The sequence below is a fragment of the Bos javanicus genome, chromosome 8 (genome assembly GCF_032452875.1).
Source record: "Bos javanicus breed banteng chromosome 8, ARS-OSU_banteng_1.0, whole genome shotgun sequence".
Classification (NCBI taxonomy): domain Eukaryota; kingdom Metazoa; phylum Chordata; class Mammalia; order Artiodactyla; family Bovidae; genus Bos; species Bos javanicus.
The window spans coordinates 66,583,408-66,600,726 of NC_083875.1; the positions used below are offsets into that span (position 1 = coordinate 66,583,408).

At 37.6% G+C, this 17,319-nt stretch overlaps 1 protein-coding gene across 3 annotated transcripts in view; it reads left to right on the forward strand.

The window, feature by feature from the left end:
• The window catches only part of LOC133252845 (contactin-associated protein-like 3), a 236,558-nt gene that overhangs the window by 178,043 nt on the left and 41,196 nt on the right, over positions 1 to 17,319 (forward strand). For all 3 annotated transcript variants that reach the window (XM_061425821.1, XM_061425822.1, XM_061425823.1), the window contains exons 13-15: positions 2,831 to 3,028; positions 6,779 to 6,935; positions 13,671 to 13,798. In XM_061425821.1, coding sequence (XP_061281805.1) covers positions 2,831 to 3,028; positions 6,779 to 6,935; positions 13,671 to 13,798 — 483 coding nt within the window. The remainder of the gene's footprint in view (positions 1 to 2,830; positions 3,029 to 6,778; positions 6,936 to 13,670; positions 13,799 to 17,319) is intronic.

Genomic DNA, 17,319 nt, shown 5'->3' on the forward strand with positions numbered 1-17,319 from the left:
GGTTTATTTCCAGATCATGAGTGATGAACCTACCAACTATAAAGGCATCAGATTTTTCATAATGAAGCCTTATTTTCTGTCTACTTCTCAGAGAAATGGAAATGAGTATAGTAGATATGCTTTCAATGTATATTTACCTGAATGTGTAAAATAAAGAGCTGGTTCTTTTTCATAACTGATTGTTTTGCTATAAAAGACTCCTTGTATAATCCAGAGGTCTATTATAAAGTATAAAATGTGTTGCCAGTTGCAAAGTGAATATAACTTGGCAAAAAGGAAAAGCAAATCAAACTGAAGGATAGCATATGATGTGGTCAGTGTGATTACTATGAAACATTAAACCAAACCAGCAAATTAACTTGGCTACAGGTTCATTTGTCCAGGCAAAATGGTTGACCAAGTGCCACCAATGGTCTCCCTGCTCCTGTGCAGAGGAAAGACCCCACTGAGTTCGATTAACATGTTCTGAAAGGGTCTAGTTTAACGATAGTTCAAAATTCGTGTTTAAATTTGCCCATGATTAAAAAGTAGCTCAGTCAGTAAAGAGTCTGCCTGCAATGCAGGAGACTGGGTTTGATTCCTGGGTTGGGAAGATCCCCTGGAGAGGGAAATGGCAACCCACTCCAGTATTCTTGCCTGGAGAACCCTACGGGCAGAGGAGCCTGGCAAGCTACAGTCCATGGGGTCGCAAGAGTCAGACATGACTTAGCAACTAAACCACCACCACCACCACCAAAATTAATTACTTCAGGTCCAAAGCTGTGCTTCAGACTACCTTGAATAACAGCTAAGTTGAGCAAACTCCAGGAGATAGTGGTGGACAGAGGAACCTGGCATACTGTAGTCCTTGGGGTTGAAAAGAGTTGTACACAACTTAGTGACTTAACAACAATTTTTCCATCGTACTGGTCACGTTAATTCATTAGTCTGTCTCCTTGTGCTTGAAAATTAAGGTTATGTGGCATGTCAAAGGTTCATGGTTTTGAAATCTATGAAAATAATATGTTGTGGAATATTAGAGAAATATAATGTGCTGTTGTTGGGGTATTTTAAATAATATTTCTAGAAAGAGCAGTCATTTAAAGTATTTTTCAGAAGAGCAGTTTTGAGGTTCTTTTCAACTGTTTCCTTCTCTCCACTCGAAAAGATTTCTATTATTATACCTTAACCATGCAAGACCATAAATCTATCATACTGACCACTAGCCTATATGAACCATTCAGGCACATCATTTTTCTTTGTGCCCTAAGCTATGAAAATAAATGACGCAGTGGCACTGGAATTGATGAACTCCCAAGCTTAACACAGTCTTCTGCATGAGTCCCTGTACCTTCATTTCATTTGAGGGAAGAAACCCTGGGGGTGAATGGGAGTAGGTAATTACCAAAAATAATACCAGACCCATTTAAGTAATTTTCCAGGAAAATGTTGAAATGTAAAATGTCTAGTGAAAACATGAATAAGGAGGAAACAAAATTTATGGATTTCAAGTTGCCATGGGAACACTCACAGCCCCCTCTAGTGAGCAGATAGGTAGGTGATCCATTAAGTCTTTTTTAAATAGAATATAAAACTGCATTGGTCATGTTGACTCACAGTTTGTTCCTGTTCTTGCTAATTTTTGCATATTTTATCGTGTTTTTCCCCATAGGCTTTGAACCAGAGTTTTTTCCATGGCCCTTGGGGTTCTTTTCCGAGTCTCTCCATGTATTTCATGTATTAAGGGTTTGTGAGCACCAGCACATGTTAGGTTTTTCCCAGACCCACATCCCCAGGGTAGGAAAGGAACAGGGACCTGTGGGGACCCCTAAGTGAATTCCTTGTGTTGTTGTTTTGTTTTTTTGCTCTTTTGCTCATATATTAATTATTAAGAAATAATATAAACTCAATAAGACTGTTTGCTGCTCTGTAATATAGAAAGTTTGTGTGGCAGACTGATCATTTATCAAATACATACTACAGAGAAAATTAAATGACATTATAGAGGTAGTTGGATTAAGGTAGCTTGAACTCAGCCTTTTAGCACTGAGCCATGGCCTTCTATACTGTGGGAGCTTCTATATTTTTATGGAGGGAGGTATACTGGGGGGAGGTATTTATGGTGGGATATATATTGAGGGGAAGATAAAAGAAGTCAAGTTGTTTTTCTTCTGTTATAAATGTTATGGAGTGTGCATTGTTTTTTATATCTCTTTGAAAAATAGAGGTAATCAATGTAATAGAAATATGTGAGAATTTTCCAACAGACATTCATGTGGCTATGATTACTGCTGGGATGGTCATATTCCTAGGCCCTGTGTTTTTTTAGCACTGGCCATTGAACAGGTTGCTGACACACCGTTAGTTAATTTTTGTAAAAAATACTTAGTTTCTGTTATTTTCATGATCATGTTTGCAGCTTATTCCTCACATATGTCTTTTACACATTTCTCTGATTATCAGAGGAAAAGACGCTCAGTCAGATGACAAATATAATTGTAAAAAGATATACACAGTAACGTTTGGCTTTCTCCTTATAGTAATGGAAAGAAAAATATTAGGGCCATAAAATTATATTTATAGCTTTGAGTATTATAATGCATAATTTTAAAAATTAGCTGCCTGACAATGTTGCCTATAATTATGGTAGTGAAAATTTCAATAAAGAGAATCCCTCCTGTTAAACATTTTGAGAATTCCACTCATTGATTCTAATTGCAAAGAGATCTGATGACTACAAAAAAATAAAAGAAAACTGAATTCAGATGCTCTGCTTTCCATATTTACATTTAATGATTCCATCCTCATTATGGTCTCCTTTCTTTCTCTCAACCTCTCTTCTGCCCACCAGACACTGCATGGACCTCAGTGCAGCATAACGGCTCCCACTTGGTCAAGATCAAAAGCTTGAATGGAGAAAGCCCCCATCCAGTATTTTTCAAGTACATAGCCAGCATGGACCAGCTCCAGACCATCATTGACTATGCGGACAACTGCCAACAGGAGCTGACTTTCCACTGCAAAAAGTCAAGGCTTTCAACTCCCCAAGGTGAGTAATCAGAATAATTAGACATCATGAGCTTCTGTCCCCACAGGTCACAATGGCTTGCCACAGATGCATGAGAATCTGTGCCCATAGCACCCAGGTCACAATCTGAGATACTTTTGGAGCAAAAACCAAAATCTTTGCCCAAAGCCATAAATGATCTGAAGTTCCCTCCCATCCCCAGACTCAGCTGGGCAACTGAGCAGTAAAAGCCTCTTAAAGAGGCCCCTGGAGGGCTCAGTAATCATCCACCATAAAGGGCAGGGACATCTCAATCCTGTGGTATCTTGGGAAGCATTACTAACAACAACATGGCTTACTTATCTGGAGGTGATTATTTGGTGAGATCCTTTTTCCTACGCTGAATGTGATTAGTGTCTTGGCTAAATATAAAGTAGGGAAAAATGTTGGTATCACCAGTTCTTTCACACGTTAAGTGCTAGTAGTTTATTTTACATATCTTTTCTTCTTTTGAAAATTTTTATTTTTGATTTTCTATTTTCTTCCTTTGAAATACCTCATTTTGTTGGAATGTGCAACCTGCCTGCATGAAGCATAAAACTGCTTGGTTTTCTGGAGGCTGGCCTGCTGCTCCTCTGATCAGGCATTTGGGGATTGGAATGAGCAGAGAGTGCTAGGCAGGTCCTCAGAATTCAGGCTTGTCACTCAGCAGCTATGGGACTTAGGAAATCATTTTTTTTCTGAGTCTTTGGGGCTAAGGCACTAACTCTGCTAGAACCTAATTGCACCATACCTATAAATGGCATGAAGAAAATGCTACTTATTTGCATCTCTTCAGTTTATTGAATTTATAGTTAGTGCTAGTGGGTTTAGTGCTTACTGTTAGTTGATTGCTAACTAGATTGCTAATTAGATTTATTGCCAAATAGATCACTGAACTAAAATTCTATGTTCCCAGAAGAATGAGAAAGCTGCCTCCGGGAGAGTATTATTCATAGGTTCTCTAACCAGTGAAAACAAGGCAAAGACAGAGTAGCATTGAAACCAACCACTAACAAAGCCATAAAACAAAGCCACCCAGTGAGCCAGGGGGCAAACTCATACACAGAAGCAGATGGTCTATTCCAGAACCTGGACATGACCCAGATCACCAAAGGATTCCCACCTGGAAGGCCAGTGTCTATTTGCGTGTGGTTACTCAATTGTTAGCCCTTTGATATAAATACATAAAATAGCACCACCACCACCACCAACAGGTATTTAAAAGCGTATTTCATTGAGACTAGGGGAAAAGATGGAAAGAGAAAAGACTTATAAACTTGATAAACACCTACTAAAGAAGCAAAATAAAGGACTTCATTAAATATACATGCTCAAGTTATTTGCATTTCTTATATGCTGCTGCTGGAGAATTTTTAGTACAAACTTAATTTAAACAAATTCACTGCAGACCTACATATTTCCAGATGTGCTTAATTAAGGTTGAGATGAGGCAGGCAAATAGTGTAGCCTGATACACCTTAAAATTTTTGCACTAATTTGTTCGGTATTATCAATAGACACAGATGAGCATGCAGAGCTTTGAAGTTACACTTGTGTGGAAGGAGTGAAACAACAAAGCCTGGGTCCCTCGTTGCAGCTGTTTAGTTGCTAAGTCTTGTCTGACTCTTTGCAACCCCACAGACTGTAGCTCCCCAGGCTCCTCTGTCCTTGGGATTTCCCAGGCAAGAAGACTGGAGCAGGTTACCATTTCTTTCTCCAGGGGATCTTGCCTACCCAGGGATCAAACCCGCAGCTCCTGCATTGCAAGCAGATTCTTTACACTGAACCCGGGTCCCTCCTGGGATGGCTGCAATGTGAAAACACCACAAGGGGACTGCAGTATGGGAAGCAAGTAGCTTAGGAATTTTATAGGACAGGTTGGAGGCCATCAGTCAAAATTCAGCCTTATCTCGGGGATTTTCCATCCTCATATTCTCAGAAGTTATCAGGAGAGTGGTGGTGGTAAACTTGACAGGAGATATAACAAGCCTGGGTTCTCAATGCAGCAGCCCTTGTGTTGATTTTGATTTCCAAGAGGGCTGGGGAGGAGCAGTGGGCCTAGGATCTCGCTCAGGTCCTGGAACATTTTTCCTTCAGCATCTTTAAGGTCTCTGTGTTACATACAGATAGTTTCGGGGATATGATTACAGGTGGCTAAAGAGGAAGTTGTGTGACTGTGTTGACTTTAGGAAACCATTCCATCACCATACTATGAATGCTTAAGGTCATTGAGAATGGTAGCAGTGGCTGGTGAGGACAGTGACCCATAGGCTAAAATAATTGAGAAAGTGGAGTAGTGAACCCTGGTCATTGCTATCTTTCCTTTTCCTTTTCATTTCAGCCTCTGATTCTTCTTCATGTTATTCCTAATACTTTCTTATGCAAATTCTCTAGGTTACTCAAAGGAATTTTGAATGGAGCCACACACATTTTGTACCTTTAAAAACCCTTAATGGTTCTCATTTTAGAGAGAAAAATGTAAACACAGTTGTGCATTTGCATATAATGATTTCTTTGCTCTTCAATCAATGAAAGATGTTGAATAATTACATTTTTAAGATGGAATTTTGAAAAATACCTATTAAATATTTATTAAATATTAAGCTGAAAAGATCTTCCACCCCCTAGAGATGTTTTCAACACATTTAGAAAACTGATGGTTGATATTGATTTCTTGGCTCACATTGCACCCACTGGGCCTTCAGTGCATGGTAATGAATGCAGTCTATGTGTTTACAAGCTGGGAGGTTGTCAGCAGAAGCAAAAGTCTTATTGAATAGGGAGCCATAATGAGCAGTGGCGATTGTAAGTTACGAAGAAGCTGCTACAGATTCTTGGTGGGGGCCTGATGGGGACAACTTAAGAGTGTGAAAAACACAAGCATCTTTACAGATTTAATGTCACTTCCATTCCCTGCTCCCCCCGTGCCCTGAATTTCTGTTTACTAGGGACTGTTTCTTTTCCATCTTCCTGTGTGCTCCGCCTTTTCTGAACATCCTCCTCCAGGTGCTCTATAATCCCACAGTGGGGCTTCGGCAGCATCTTCAGCATAAATAAGCAATCTTGCAGAGCTGAGGCAGCCTCTGCTCCTGTCACTTATGCATTGTACTGAGGAGTGGGTTTTGCTGAAGATCCACTCTGTAGTTGTCTCGGATTAGTCCAAACCAAAGACTCACTTCAGGCATGAAGAAGGCTGATTAGTGCCATTTCTTTAGTTTCCAAACAGAGTAACCCATTTAGTATAAGTACGTATCCCCAAGAAACTTCAAAGATATGCTAGGAAGTGCCAGTGTTTTTAGCTAATACATAAAGTGAAAGAATTCTTTATTTTGCATAGCAGGAAACATTTTAATTGCATTTTATTAATAGGATCGCAGATTTTAGATTCAATGTATAAATTACTCTGGTTTCTATTTTTATGAAAATTCTTTCTTGAACATTATTTCTGCAAAAATGATGTAATTGGAGTTCTCAAGAGAAATATGTAAACATCATACTTGAATGATTTAGGGACAATTTGCTCATTTTCTGATAAAAGAAGAAAAATGGTTAATGATATATGACTAAAGTATATATTTTCAAATAGTTGGAAGTCCTCCTAAAAATGATCCTATTGCAGAGTTAAAATATAAAATATACTTCTAAAAGAGTCTCTCTATGCTTTAAATAAAGAGGAATAAAGGAACTATTTTGGGGAGGCAGGTAGTGGGGGTCAAAGTAGGTGTCACCTTTCTCATACTTGTCTTTCAGATGGAACCCCAGTGAGCTGGTGGGTTGGAAGAACCAATGAAACACACACTTACTGGGGAGGTTCTCAGCCTGATGCTCAAAAATGTACTTGTGGATTAGAGGGGAACTGCATTGATTCTCAATATTACTGCAACTGTGATGCTGACCGGAATGAATGGTGATTTCCATATAATTTCCCTGTGCAAACTGTAATTTTTTTGTTGCTTAAACTATGTACCTTAGGCAGACGTTGGACATGACAGTACAATAAAGAGAATAAATTAAAGTATGCCCTAGCAACTTAAAAGTATAAGCTGTGATGTGTATAGTGTCATTAATCAGAAGCCTAAAATATTAGGTAGCTATTTTCGTTTACCGGTGAATTACTAAGCATGTCTGTTCTATTTTTCTACTAAGACAAGATAGGAATGAATGTTTCCCATTCACTGAAAGTGAAATATAAGACTTCTTAAAGTTAATTCAGTTAATAAGATGACCACCCCATGACTCACCTGGGATTATTTACTGACTTTCTTAAACTTCAAGCTGATTTCTTGAATGGCCACATAGGGGAAACCAGACAAGGCCTTGAGTCCATGAAAGAGAATACAGAGAACACAAAATTCTCCATGCAGCTGAAGGTCCCCAAAGGCTACAAACCCCCAAAAAAGTGAATGAGGACAGATCTTCTTGTTAGCACTCTGAGTAGAAAAAAAATCTCCCTGAAAACTTATGTCTACAGACTTGCTCTCACACAGATTTGGTGCCCAATTGACATAACTTGGATGGTCCTTAAATTGGTTAACATGGCCACAGGTTGGCAGCACCAATGGCTCATCCTAAGATTTCATGATATTCTCACTGGAGATCTGCCCTCTCCCTTCACACAGGTCTCACAAGATTCTTTCAGATAAAATACTTCCAAACATGAACTCACAATCCAGTTATACAACACCAGAGGACACAGTTGAGAGGCAGAAGAAACCCCAAAGAGTAGATCCAATGCCTAAAAATCTCAGATTATGGATATGTTAAAAACATAAAATAAATTAGTAAGCTGCTCAAAAAATTAAAACTGGAATTGAAATATGAGAATCTTCCTGTTAACAAAGAAGGCTGCGATTTACCAAAGAACCAAATGAATGCTTAGAAATGAATATATTAGCATATATATCAATATATATTAGAAATGAATATATTGTCATTAGTAATGACAGTATTACTCAGTTTAAAACTTTGGGATCAGATATTAGTGGAAAAGGTGTGTAAATTAAATGACACACAAAATGAATGGAGAAAACCAAAATGGGACCTAGGAAAGTGGTGACATTGAAGAGTTATGTGAAGAAGATCAAACACGTGTATGATTAAAGTTTCAGAAGAAAAGATTTGAGGTATAATAATTAAAAAGAGGCAGTATTCAAAATAGCTGAGGAATTTCCAGATTGAGAAAATATTAAAATACTAAGCTAAAAATAAATAAATGGGCTTCCTTGGTGGCTCAGAGGTTAAAGCATCCGCCTCCAATGCTGGAGACCCGGGTTCGATCCCTGGGTCGGGAAGATCCCTGGAGAAGGAAATGGTAACCCACTCCAGTATTCTTGCCTGGAGAATCCCATGGACGGAGAAGCCTGGTAGGCTACAGTCCACGGGGTTGCAAAGAGTTGGACACGACTGAAGATCAAACATGTGTGTGATTAAAGTTTCAGGAGAAAAGATTTGAGATATAATAATTAAAAAGAGGCAGTACTCAAAATAGCTGAGGAATTTCCAGATTGAGGAAATATTAAAATACCAAGCTAAAAGTAAATAAATAAGAGTAAATCCATATCTAGACACCCATGGTGAAATCAAAGAACACTAAAGAGAATGTTTAAAGGAGGAGAAAGGAAAGGAAGACTTTTTAAAGGAAAGACAGCCAGACAGCTGACCTTCCCTGACCAGCCCAGAGCCCAGCCCACAGAGGGTGGAGCATGCCCCTTATAGGGCAGAAGTGAAATATCTGTCAAACTCCCAGTGTTTACCAAGCTGATATTTTAAGAAGTGGGATAAAATTAAGATCTAGACAAACAACACTGGAGAAATTTACCAGCAGCAGACTCCACAAAAGGGATTTTTTTTTTTAAAGCAAGACATATTTTTTTAATCACAGGCCACTAAAAAGGTCTGTAGCATCTGTGAGATTTATTTAAACAGTTGCTAGGAAGAATTTTTTTCTCAGTAAACACAGCAAACCTTAGACAAACTTTTTTGATCGAGTCTTTGACGGTGTTAACATTAACACATGAGACCATTTGCTTCATTGTGATGGTCTCTAAGTTGACTGATTATACCAGCAACTCGTCAACCCATTAACTATTGCAATATTACCACACTTAAGCATTATAAAACTTCATGATCCTGTTTCTGCTATTTTTTGAAATTAAGACTTCAAAAAAAAAAATACCCTCATGTAACCAGGACTATTTTTGACAAAACTAAATAATGTAGAAATCTAAATGTTCTCCTACAGCTTTTAAGATGAAATTACACAAAAGGAATTTTTAAGAATGGTTTTCAGAATGAAAGAAAGTGATATTACAAGGAAGGTTTCAGAAGCAGGAAGAAACATTGAGGAAAAAAATTGTAAACATAGAGGTGGAAAACATGTGCTGATAACATATGACTATATGTTTGAAGCTGAAGCATAAGAAAGCAGTCAGATCCTGTTAACAAAGATAATTGTGGTTTACAAAGGAACTAAAAGACTGCTTAGAAATAAAAATATTGTTGAAATTTAAACTTGTTTTGTAAATATTTATTAGAATTAAATTGCTTAAAGTGTATATATTGAAATGTATGTAACCCTTAAAGAATTATTTCAATTCAGCAGAGGGAAGAAAGAAAAAATGGGATTTTAAAAATTTAGTTAATGCAAAAGAAGATAGAACGTGAGATTGAAAAAGAAGAGAAAGCAACAAGTCTGAGATAAAAATGTGTGAACAATCATGCACAATAAATGTAACAAAAATAACCATTTAGATCCAGATCTCATACTACATCTTGTTTGTACAAGTGGAAATATTGAAAGCAAAGAATTACCAGCTAAATATCACAAAGTCAGTAAATTTTAAAGGTTTTTTAGGTGGACTACGATCACTGTTACTATGTAATGATACTTCTTAATTTCACCAGAGAAAATTAACAATCCTAAACATGTATGCTTCCAATAAAAATGACTAGAAATATATATAGAAAAAATTTGACAGAACTGAAAGAAGAAATTCACAAATCAACCATGATAAGAATATCTGTTTGTAATTGGTAATCAAATGAACAAAAATTAGTAAGAACATGGAATATTTTCAAATTAAATTGATTTGTTGGGAACATAAAATTATAGAACACATAATTTTCTCAACCACTTGTGGTGCATTTCTGCAAACTGATTTTCCCAATGTTCCATAAAGCAAAATTCAAAAACTTTTACTGTGGTTGCTATCCTATGGACAGTTTCTCTGATAGCAATGCAATTAGGTTAGAAATGAATAATAGAAAGCTAAAAAATATATATGAGTTAATTCAAAACCGCAATTGGAAAGATTGGAAACAAGGAAATAAAGATTATATTACTCATAGAAAATATGGTTGTCAGCAAAGAAAACCTAAGACAACAAACAGAAATATTATTGAAATTAATGACAGCTTAGTAAGACTATTTACTAAGTCGTAGAATAACTGAATTCTTATCAAGAATGTGTTATAAGAAAGTCCTATAAAAACCAGTTGCAAAAGCAACAAAATAGTAATGTATCTTGAAATAAAGATAGCAAAAATATGCAAGACTTTGATTAAAAAAGACTTTATAAAACTTTATTATGAAAATCAAGAAGACCTAAATAAATGGAGACATCACACTGCTGCCATGAATAGGAAATCTAAGCATCTCTCCTCCAAATAAATTTCTTGATTCCATTTAATTCCAAACAAATACTAGGTATTTGTTTATTATTTTTAAGTAGTGACAAAATGGCTCTAAAACTTAATTTGGAAAAGAATGGTGCATAAATAGTTAAGACAACTATGAAGATGAAAACAAGGTGGGGATACCAGCCCTGCCAGACATGAAGAAGTCTTAATGATGCCTCAGTAATTAATACAGCATGACTTTGCCAAAGGGGTGAGCCAGTAGAACAGCAAAATCCGATAAAGAGCTTGGAACTTTCAAAGTATGTAATTCTGGATGATGAAAACAGTACTGTCACCAGTCCCTCTTTCTCCCCAATGATTATAACACTTAAAGTTGACACAGTATTTCTCCCCTGCAACTTTCCCAACTCAAAGTTCTTAAAGCTCTGTTATACCTCAAAAATATCTAATGACAAACAGCAAACAGTAAGAATTTCTAAAGCATTAGACTCTGAAAAAAGCAAATTTGGGAATTCTCTTATTGAATGTTTAAAACTGTTGTGAGAAATTTTTGTGCCTAGAAACGCAATCTTTACAAATTTTGGGAAAAATTGAAAAGCAAGAAAAGTGAGATATAATAATAAATTAGGCAGTTTTAAATGAGTCTGGTGACCATAGCATCGCAGAGTCAAGCACCACTGTGCGACTGAGCGTGAACACGAGCTGTTGACCATGGGTTACAATATTTTGCATAAAGCATGAGCAATTGGGAATGATCTATACTAATAAAGGACTTTGAAGTAAGAATTGTTTAACATTTTTTGATTCAGGAAGGTACTTTATGATATTATCTACCTTAATACACACTATTTGCATTATGATTTTTTAAAGATTTTTTTAGGTTTGTGAATGCATTGTCAGTGTTAAAAACAGAACTACAGTATAGCTTTTTCCTATATTAGACAGCGTAGCTTTTAAAAGTTTCCTTAAAATTCAAAGTTTAAAGAACTAATATACTTACATTTTTCCTCTAAGATATCTGCCAAAATAGCAGTCATAGGAATTAAAATATTTATTTGTAATGCTTACTGGAATTTAATACCAGGAATTAATTTGGTGTGCTATTCCTGTGTTTATAACAAAATAGCTTTCCATACTGATCGCCCTGTGATTCAGTGGCACCTTCTAGCTTGTGATCCCAACAAAGTCTGGTATTTTGTGTTTAGGATGAAGCTTGTGTGCTTCTGTCGGCAGCAGTTGCAGGGGCTTCCCCAGATAAAACCATGTGGCTTAATTCAGTCTGATTTTTTGAAGCAATTTGATTTTTAATGTTTGTTTCTTCAATTTTAGGGTGTTTAGTTCCTATTTTTCATATCTTACCACATGCACTGCCAGTCCCTGTGCTCAAATTTTTAAATAAAATAAAAATCTTAATAATTTTTAATTTTCCAACTTACAAGAATATTTTGATGCCTAACAGCACTGGAATGATTAAATATTAAGTTAAGAAGATTTTTTTTTTTTTTTTGCAACAAAGCTGTGAGGTGACCTGGACTATTTTTGATAATGCTTCAACTTGTATAAATACATATATAATTTGGAACAGTTACTATATATATATATGAGTGACTGGTGATTCTGTAATTGTTAAAAATGAAAACTTGCTAGGTTCTACAGAGAACAATAGACAAACCATTTGTCCATAAATTAAAAGTATATATGTAATTGAAATATACAATGAAAAATATGAACAGCTTACAGAAACCTTTCTACTTTGTCCAGAGAGAACACTGGCAATACAAACAGCTTACCAACCAGGTCCTCTGGCTTTTGTTCCAGTCATTAAATTGTATTGAACCACAGATTTTAATATGTCCCCAAATAGTCACTTACATGATGGTATTATTGTTATTTCTATTATTTGTAGCATCCACTAGGTTTCTGGGGGACATTGACAATGGGTTTCCTGTTCACTTCCCCAACACACAGGGCGTGACTAATAGAGGATGTGCAATAAGTGTTGAATGAATGGATGGTGAAAATCATTGGCAAAGCACTTTCCCATGCCTTAGCCCATTTATTAATTTTAAGAATACATTATCTCATATCTTCATCATGGTTTTGAATCAGTATTTTGTTTTGATTTTGTTTTTAAATTTAAGACTTCAACAAATAAGGAAATGCCTCATAACCACAGTAGGAATTTCTGAAACTTTCAGTAAAAAAAAAAAGGCCCAAAAATTGAAAACCTATTTCTTGTCAGTCAGATGGGTTTGGTTTTTTGTCTTTTGCTTTTTTTTTTTTTTTTTAATCAAGGCAGATTACTCTTGCTTCTGTAAATTTTGCATTCCAGTATGACACACTGGCTGAATTGCAAACAGCAAACAGCTGCTTCAGTTCAGTTCGGTTCAGTCGCTCAGTCGTGTCCGACTCTTTGCGACCCCATGAATCACAGCACGCCAGGCCTCCCTGTCCATCACCATCTCCCGGAGTTCACTCAAACTCACGTCCATCGAGTCGCTGATGCCATCTAGCCATCTCATCCTCTGTCGTCCCCTTCTCCTCCTGCCCCCAATCCCTCCCAGCATCAGAGTCTTTTCCAATGAGTCAACTCTTTGCATGAGGTGGCCAAAGTACTGGAGTTTCAGCTTTAGCATCATTCCTTCCAAAGAAATCCCAGGGCTGATCTCCTTTAGAATGGACTGGTTGGATCTCCTTGCAGTCCAAGGGACTCTCAAGAGTCTTAATTGCATTGAAATGTAATTTCATGTCTGTTCCTATGACCACAATTTTGGACCTGCCTGCTTTCTTCTCTATGGTCCTGTAGATGAACAAAGGTCTCTGGTCCTCAGAAGACCTCATTCAGTACATTAGTATGTTTGTAAGTGTTCAGATGCGCTGTTTGATTTCCCTACTGTTACATGTTTACAAATTTAGCTTAATACCCCTTGAACTGCAATAAAATGCTTTTACTTTTCTGTACATTACTGAGAATGATATTAAGGTGGTTGTGTTTGTTTTCTAGGACCAGCAACACAGTAGTCCTTTCCCATAGGAAGCACCTGCCGGTTACTCAGATTGTGATGAGAGATACAGGGCAACCACATTCTGAAGCGGCTTATTCACTGGGTCCTCTGCTCTGCTCGGGGGACAGTAAGTAGTGGCAAGAGAAACTGCCTTGATCCCTGCTAATGTATTTCAGTGTTTTATGAGAAATCTAGCTACCTGGGTTCATAGAATCACTGTCTATACTGATAATATATACTTCATTAGGAATGTATTAACCTACAAAATAAGTATATATTGCTAATATAATTGAAAAAAAATACTACCTCTGGATTATACATTTTTATATAGCATTTAGGGCTTCCCACATGGCACTAGTGGTAAAAATCTCACCTGCCAATGCAGGAGACGTGGGTTCAATGCTTGGGTTGGAAAGATCCCCTGGAAAAGGGTATGACAACCCACTCCAGTACTCTTGCCTGGAGAATTTTAATCCCGTGGGCAGAGGGGCCTGGAGGCCTAAAGTCCATAGGGTTGCAAAGAGTCGGACATGATTGAAGTGACATAGTACGCAGGCACACATACAGCCTTTACATCATACTCTGCTGAAACACTCATGGAATTATTTGAAATATCATGTAACTTGTTCAGCAAACATCTAATATGTACCTACTAAATATAAGACATTTTGCTGAAGGCTGAGATGCCTGAAATTAGTAAAATAATGAGAAAATGAGAGGACAGAATCCATCAAGTATCAGTTCAATCCAGTTGCTCAGTCGTGTCCGACTCTTTGCGACCAAAGCACGCCAGGCCTCCCTGTCCATTACCAACTCCCAGAGTTTACCCAAATTCATGTCCATTGAGTCGGTGATGCCATCCAATCATCTCATCCTCTGTCATCCCCTTCTCCTCCTGCCCTCAATCTTTCCCAGCATCAGGGTCTTTTCAAATGAGTCAACTCTTCGCATCAGGTGGCCAAAGTATTGGTGCTTCAGCTTCAGCATCAGTCCTTCCAATGAACACCCAGGACTGTTCTCCTTTAGGATGGACTGGTTTGATCTCCTTGCAGTCCAAGGGACTCTCAAGAGTCTTCTCCAACACCACAGTTCAAAAGCATCAATTCTTTGGCACTCAGCTTTCTTTATAGTCCAACTCTCACATCCATACATGACCACTGGAAAAACCATAGCCTTGACTAGATGGACCGTTGTTGGCAAAGTAATGTCTCTGCTTTTGAATATGCTATCTAGGTTGGTCATAACTTTCCTTCCAAGGAACAAGTGTCTTTTAATTTCATGGCTGCAATCACCATCTGCAGTGATTTTCAAGCCCCCCAAAATAAAGTCTGACATTGTTTCCACTGTTTCCCCAATCTATTTCCCATAAAGTGATGGGACCAGATGCCATGATCTTCGTTTTCTGAATGTTGAGCTTTAAGCCAACTTTTTCACTCTCCTCTTTCACTTTCATCAAGAGGCTTTTTAGTTCCTCTTCATTTTCTGCCATAAGGGTGGTGTCATCTGCATATCTGAGGTGATTGATATTTCTCCCAGCAATCTTGATTCCACCTTGTGCTTCTTCCAACCCAGTGTTTCTCATGATGTACTCTGCATAAAAGTTAAATAAGCAAGGTGACAATATACAGCCTTGACGTACTCCTTTTCCTATTTGGAACCAGTCTGTTGTTCCATGTCCAGTTCTAACTGTTGCTTCTTTACCTGCTTATAGGTTTCTCAAGAGGCAAGTCAGGTGGTCTGGTATACCCATCTCTTTCAGAATTTTCCACAGTTTATTGTGATCCACACAGTCAAAGGCTTTGACATAGTCAATAAAGCAGAAATAGATGTTCTTCTGGAACTCTCTTGCTTTTTCAATGATCCAGCAGATGTTGACAATTTGATCTCTGATTCCTATCTATGCATTAATGCCTTTTGGTAGTTCTGAATATTTACACTAGAAGCCTTGATGCTCTTAATTCCACGTACCCCTCCAACTGCAACTTAATTTCTTTCATATCCCTTACTGCCCCCAAATAACTGAAATATAATAAGAGTTCTATCTTTAATTTCCCTAATTCTAGTCTCCCTTGAATATAAGACAGATGTTGTTCTTCACCACTCCTCAGAAACTGAGGTCAGCAATGAGAACTCGACATTTCTAAGTCCAATTCTTATTCTCTGATAAATATCTGAATTGACCTGTGAGCAACTTTGGAATTCTCCCATGATTCTCTCTTCTTTTAGTCACTTTCTTTACTTGGTGGCCAGCATACCACAAAATTCTGGTTTTTCTTCCCTTCTCTCCCTAACCTTTCTTCATCTCCCCAGTGGGATAATCTTGGGGTTCCCCAAGGCTCTATTCTCTGCCTTCTTTCCTGTCTATTCTCCACTGGTGGTCTTTTCCCATCATCTCATGGCTTTAAATACTGCACAGACAGGATTCATGAAGCAGTTATCTCAAGACTCTGAAAAGCAAACAGTAATAGGGAACAGAAAGCAGAATTCACCATGTACTTACCTCCAATATCTCTTAGCCATGGGATCACAAATGGAGAGAGTTCCAGGAGAAGTCCTCTAGTCCGGATTGGAGGAGGGGACAAGGGGCTTCAGTCAGTGAGTACAGGAATCTCATCCCTCTCCCCTTTATCTCTGTTTTCTGAGGTTCCAGTTCCCAGGAAATCCCATGGCAACAGTGGCAGAAACTGCCTCAAGAGCATGCAAGAGCCAGAGCTCTGAAAAATGAATCTTCTGCTCTGGATAGGACAGCCCTGACTCCCAAACAGTGGCAGACTCATGTTACTTTTGTTTTCTTTCTCTGTTCACCCATCACTTGGCAATGGATATAGGTACAGGAACAGAAGTAAATAGGAAAGCACAATAAAACAGGCTAAATAGAGCCTTAGTTTTCTGGCTGTCTGCATGAAGAGAGAGCCCAGGGAACTGGAAAGTATTGGAAGAGCACAGAGAGGAAAGAGTTCATGAAAGTGATGTTAAAACTTGTTTATGAAGTCCTGGGTTTACCCCCGAGCTACACATGCCTCAAACTGGTCCTAATTATGGACCAAGAAATTGAGAATGAGCGAAGAAGCTACCACCCAGGACTCAGACTGGCTACTGTGTGGTGCAAAGGTGAGGCAGATCTGAAAAGTACTGCAAAAACTTTGAAAACTGGACTGCCATAGGAGCCACGGACCACAGAGGGAAGGTTGAAATGTGTGGGCAGATCATAACCAGGCCAACAGGGCTGAAAAATAAAAATATCAACTTACTCCTTGAATTTAAACAAAGCTCCCAGTTTGTTAACATAATATTGTAAATATCTAGAAAATAATCCAAAATTACTTAACATACAAAGAACCGGAAAAATTGAAGTTTGCATAAGAAAATGTAATCAGTAGATAACCAATAATGCAGAGGTTAAAATTAACTGATAAAGACATTAAAACAACTATTACACAAAAACTGTAAGGAATAATAATAAATGCTTTTGAAACAAATAGAAAAAGAGAATGCTTCAACAAAGAAATAGGCTATATAAAGGAGAGCTAAAAGGAAACTTTAAAACTGAGAAGTATAGCAATGGAACTAAAAGATGCACTGGATGGGCTAAGGAGAAAACTTGAGATGAAACAGCCAAGGGCCTTGAAGATAGATAAATAGAAATTA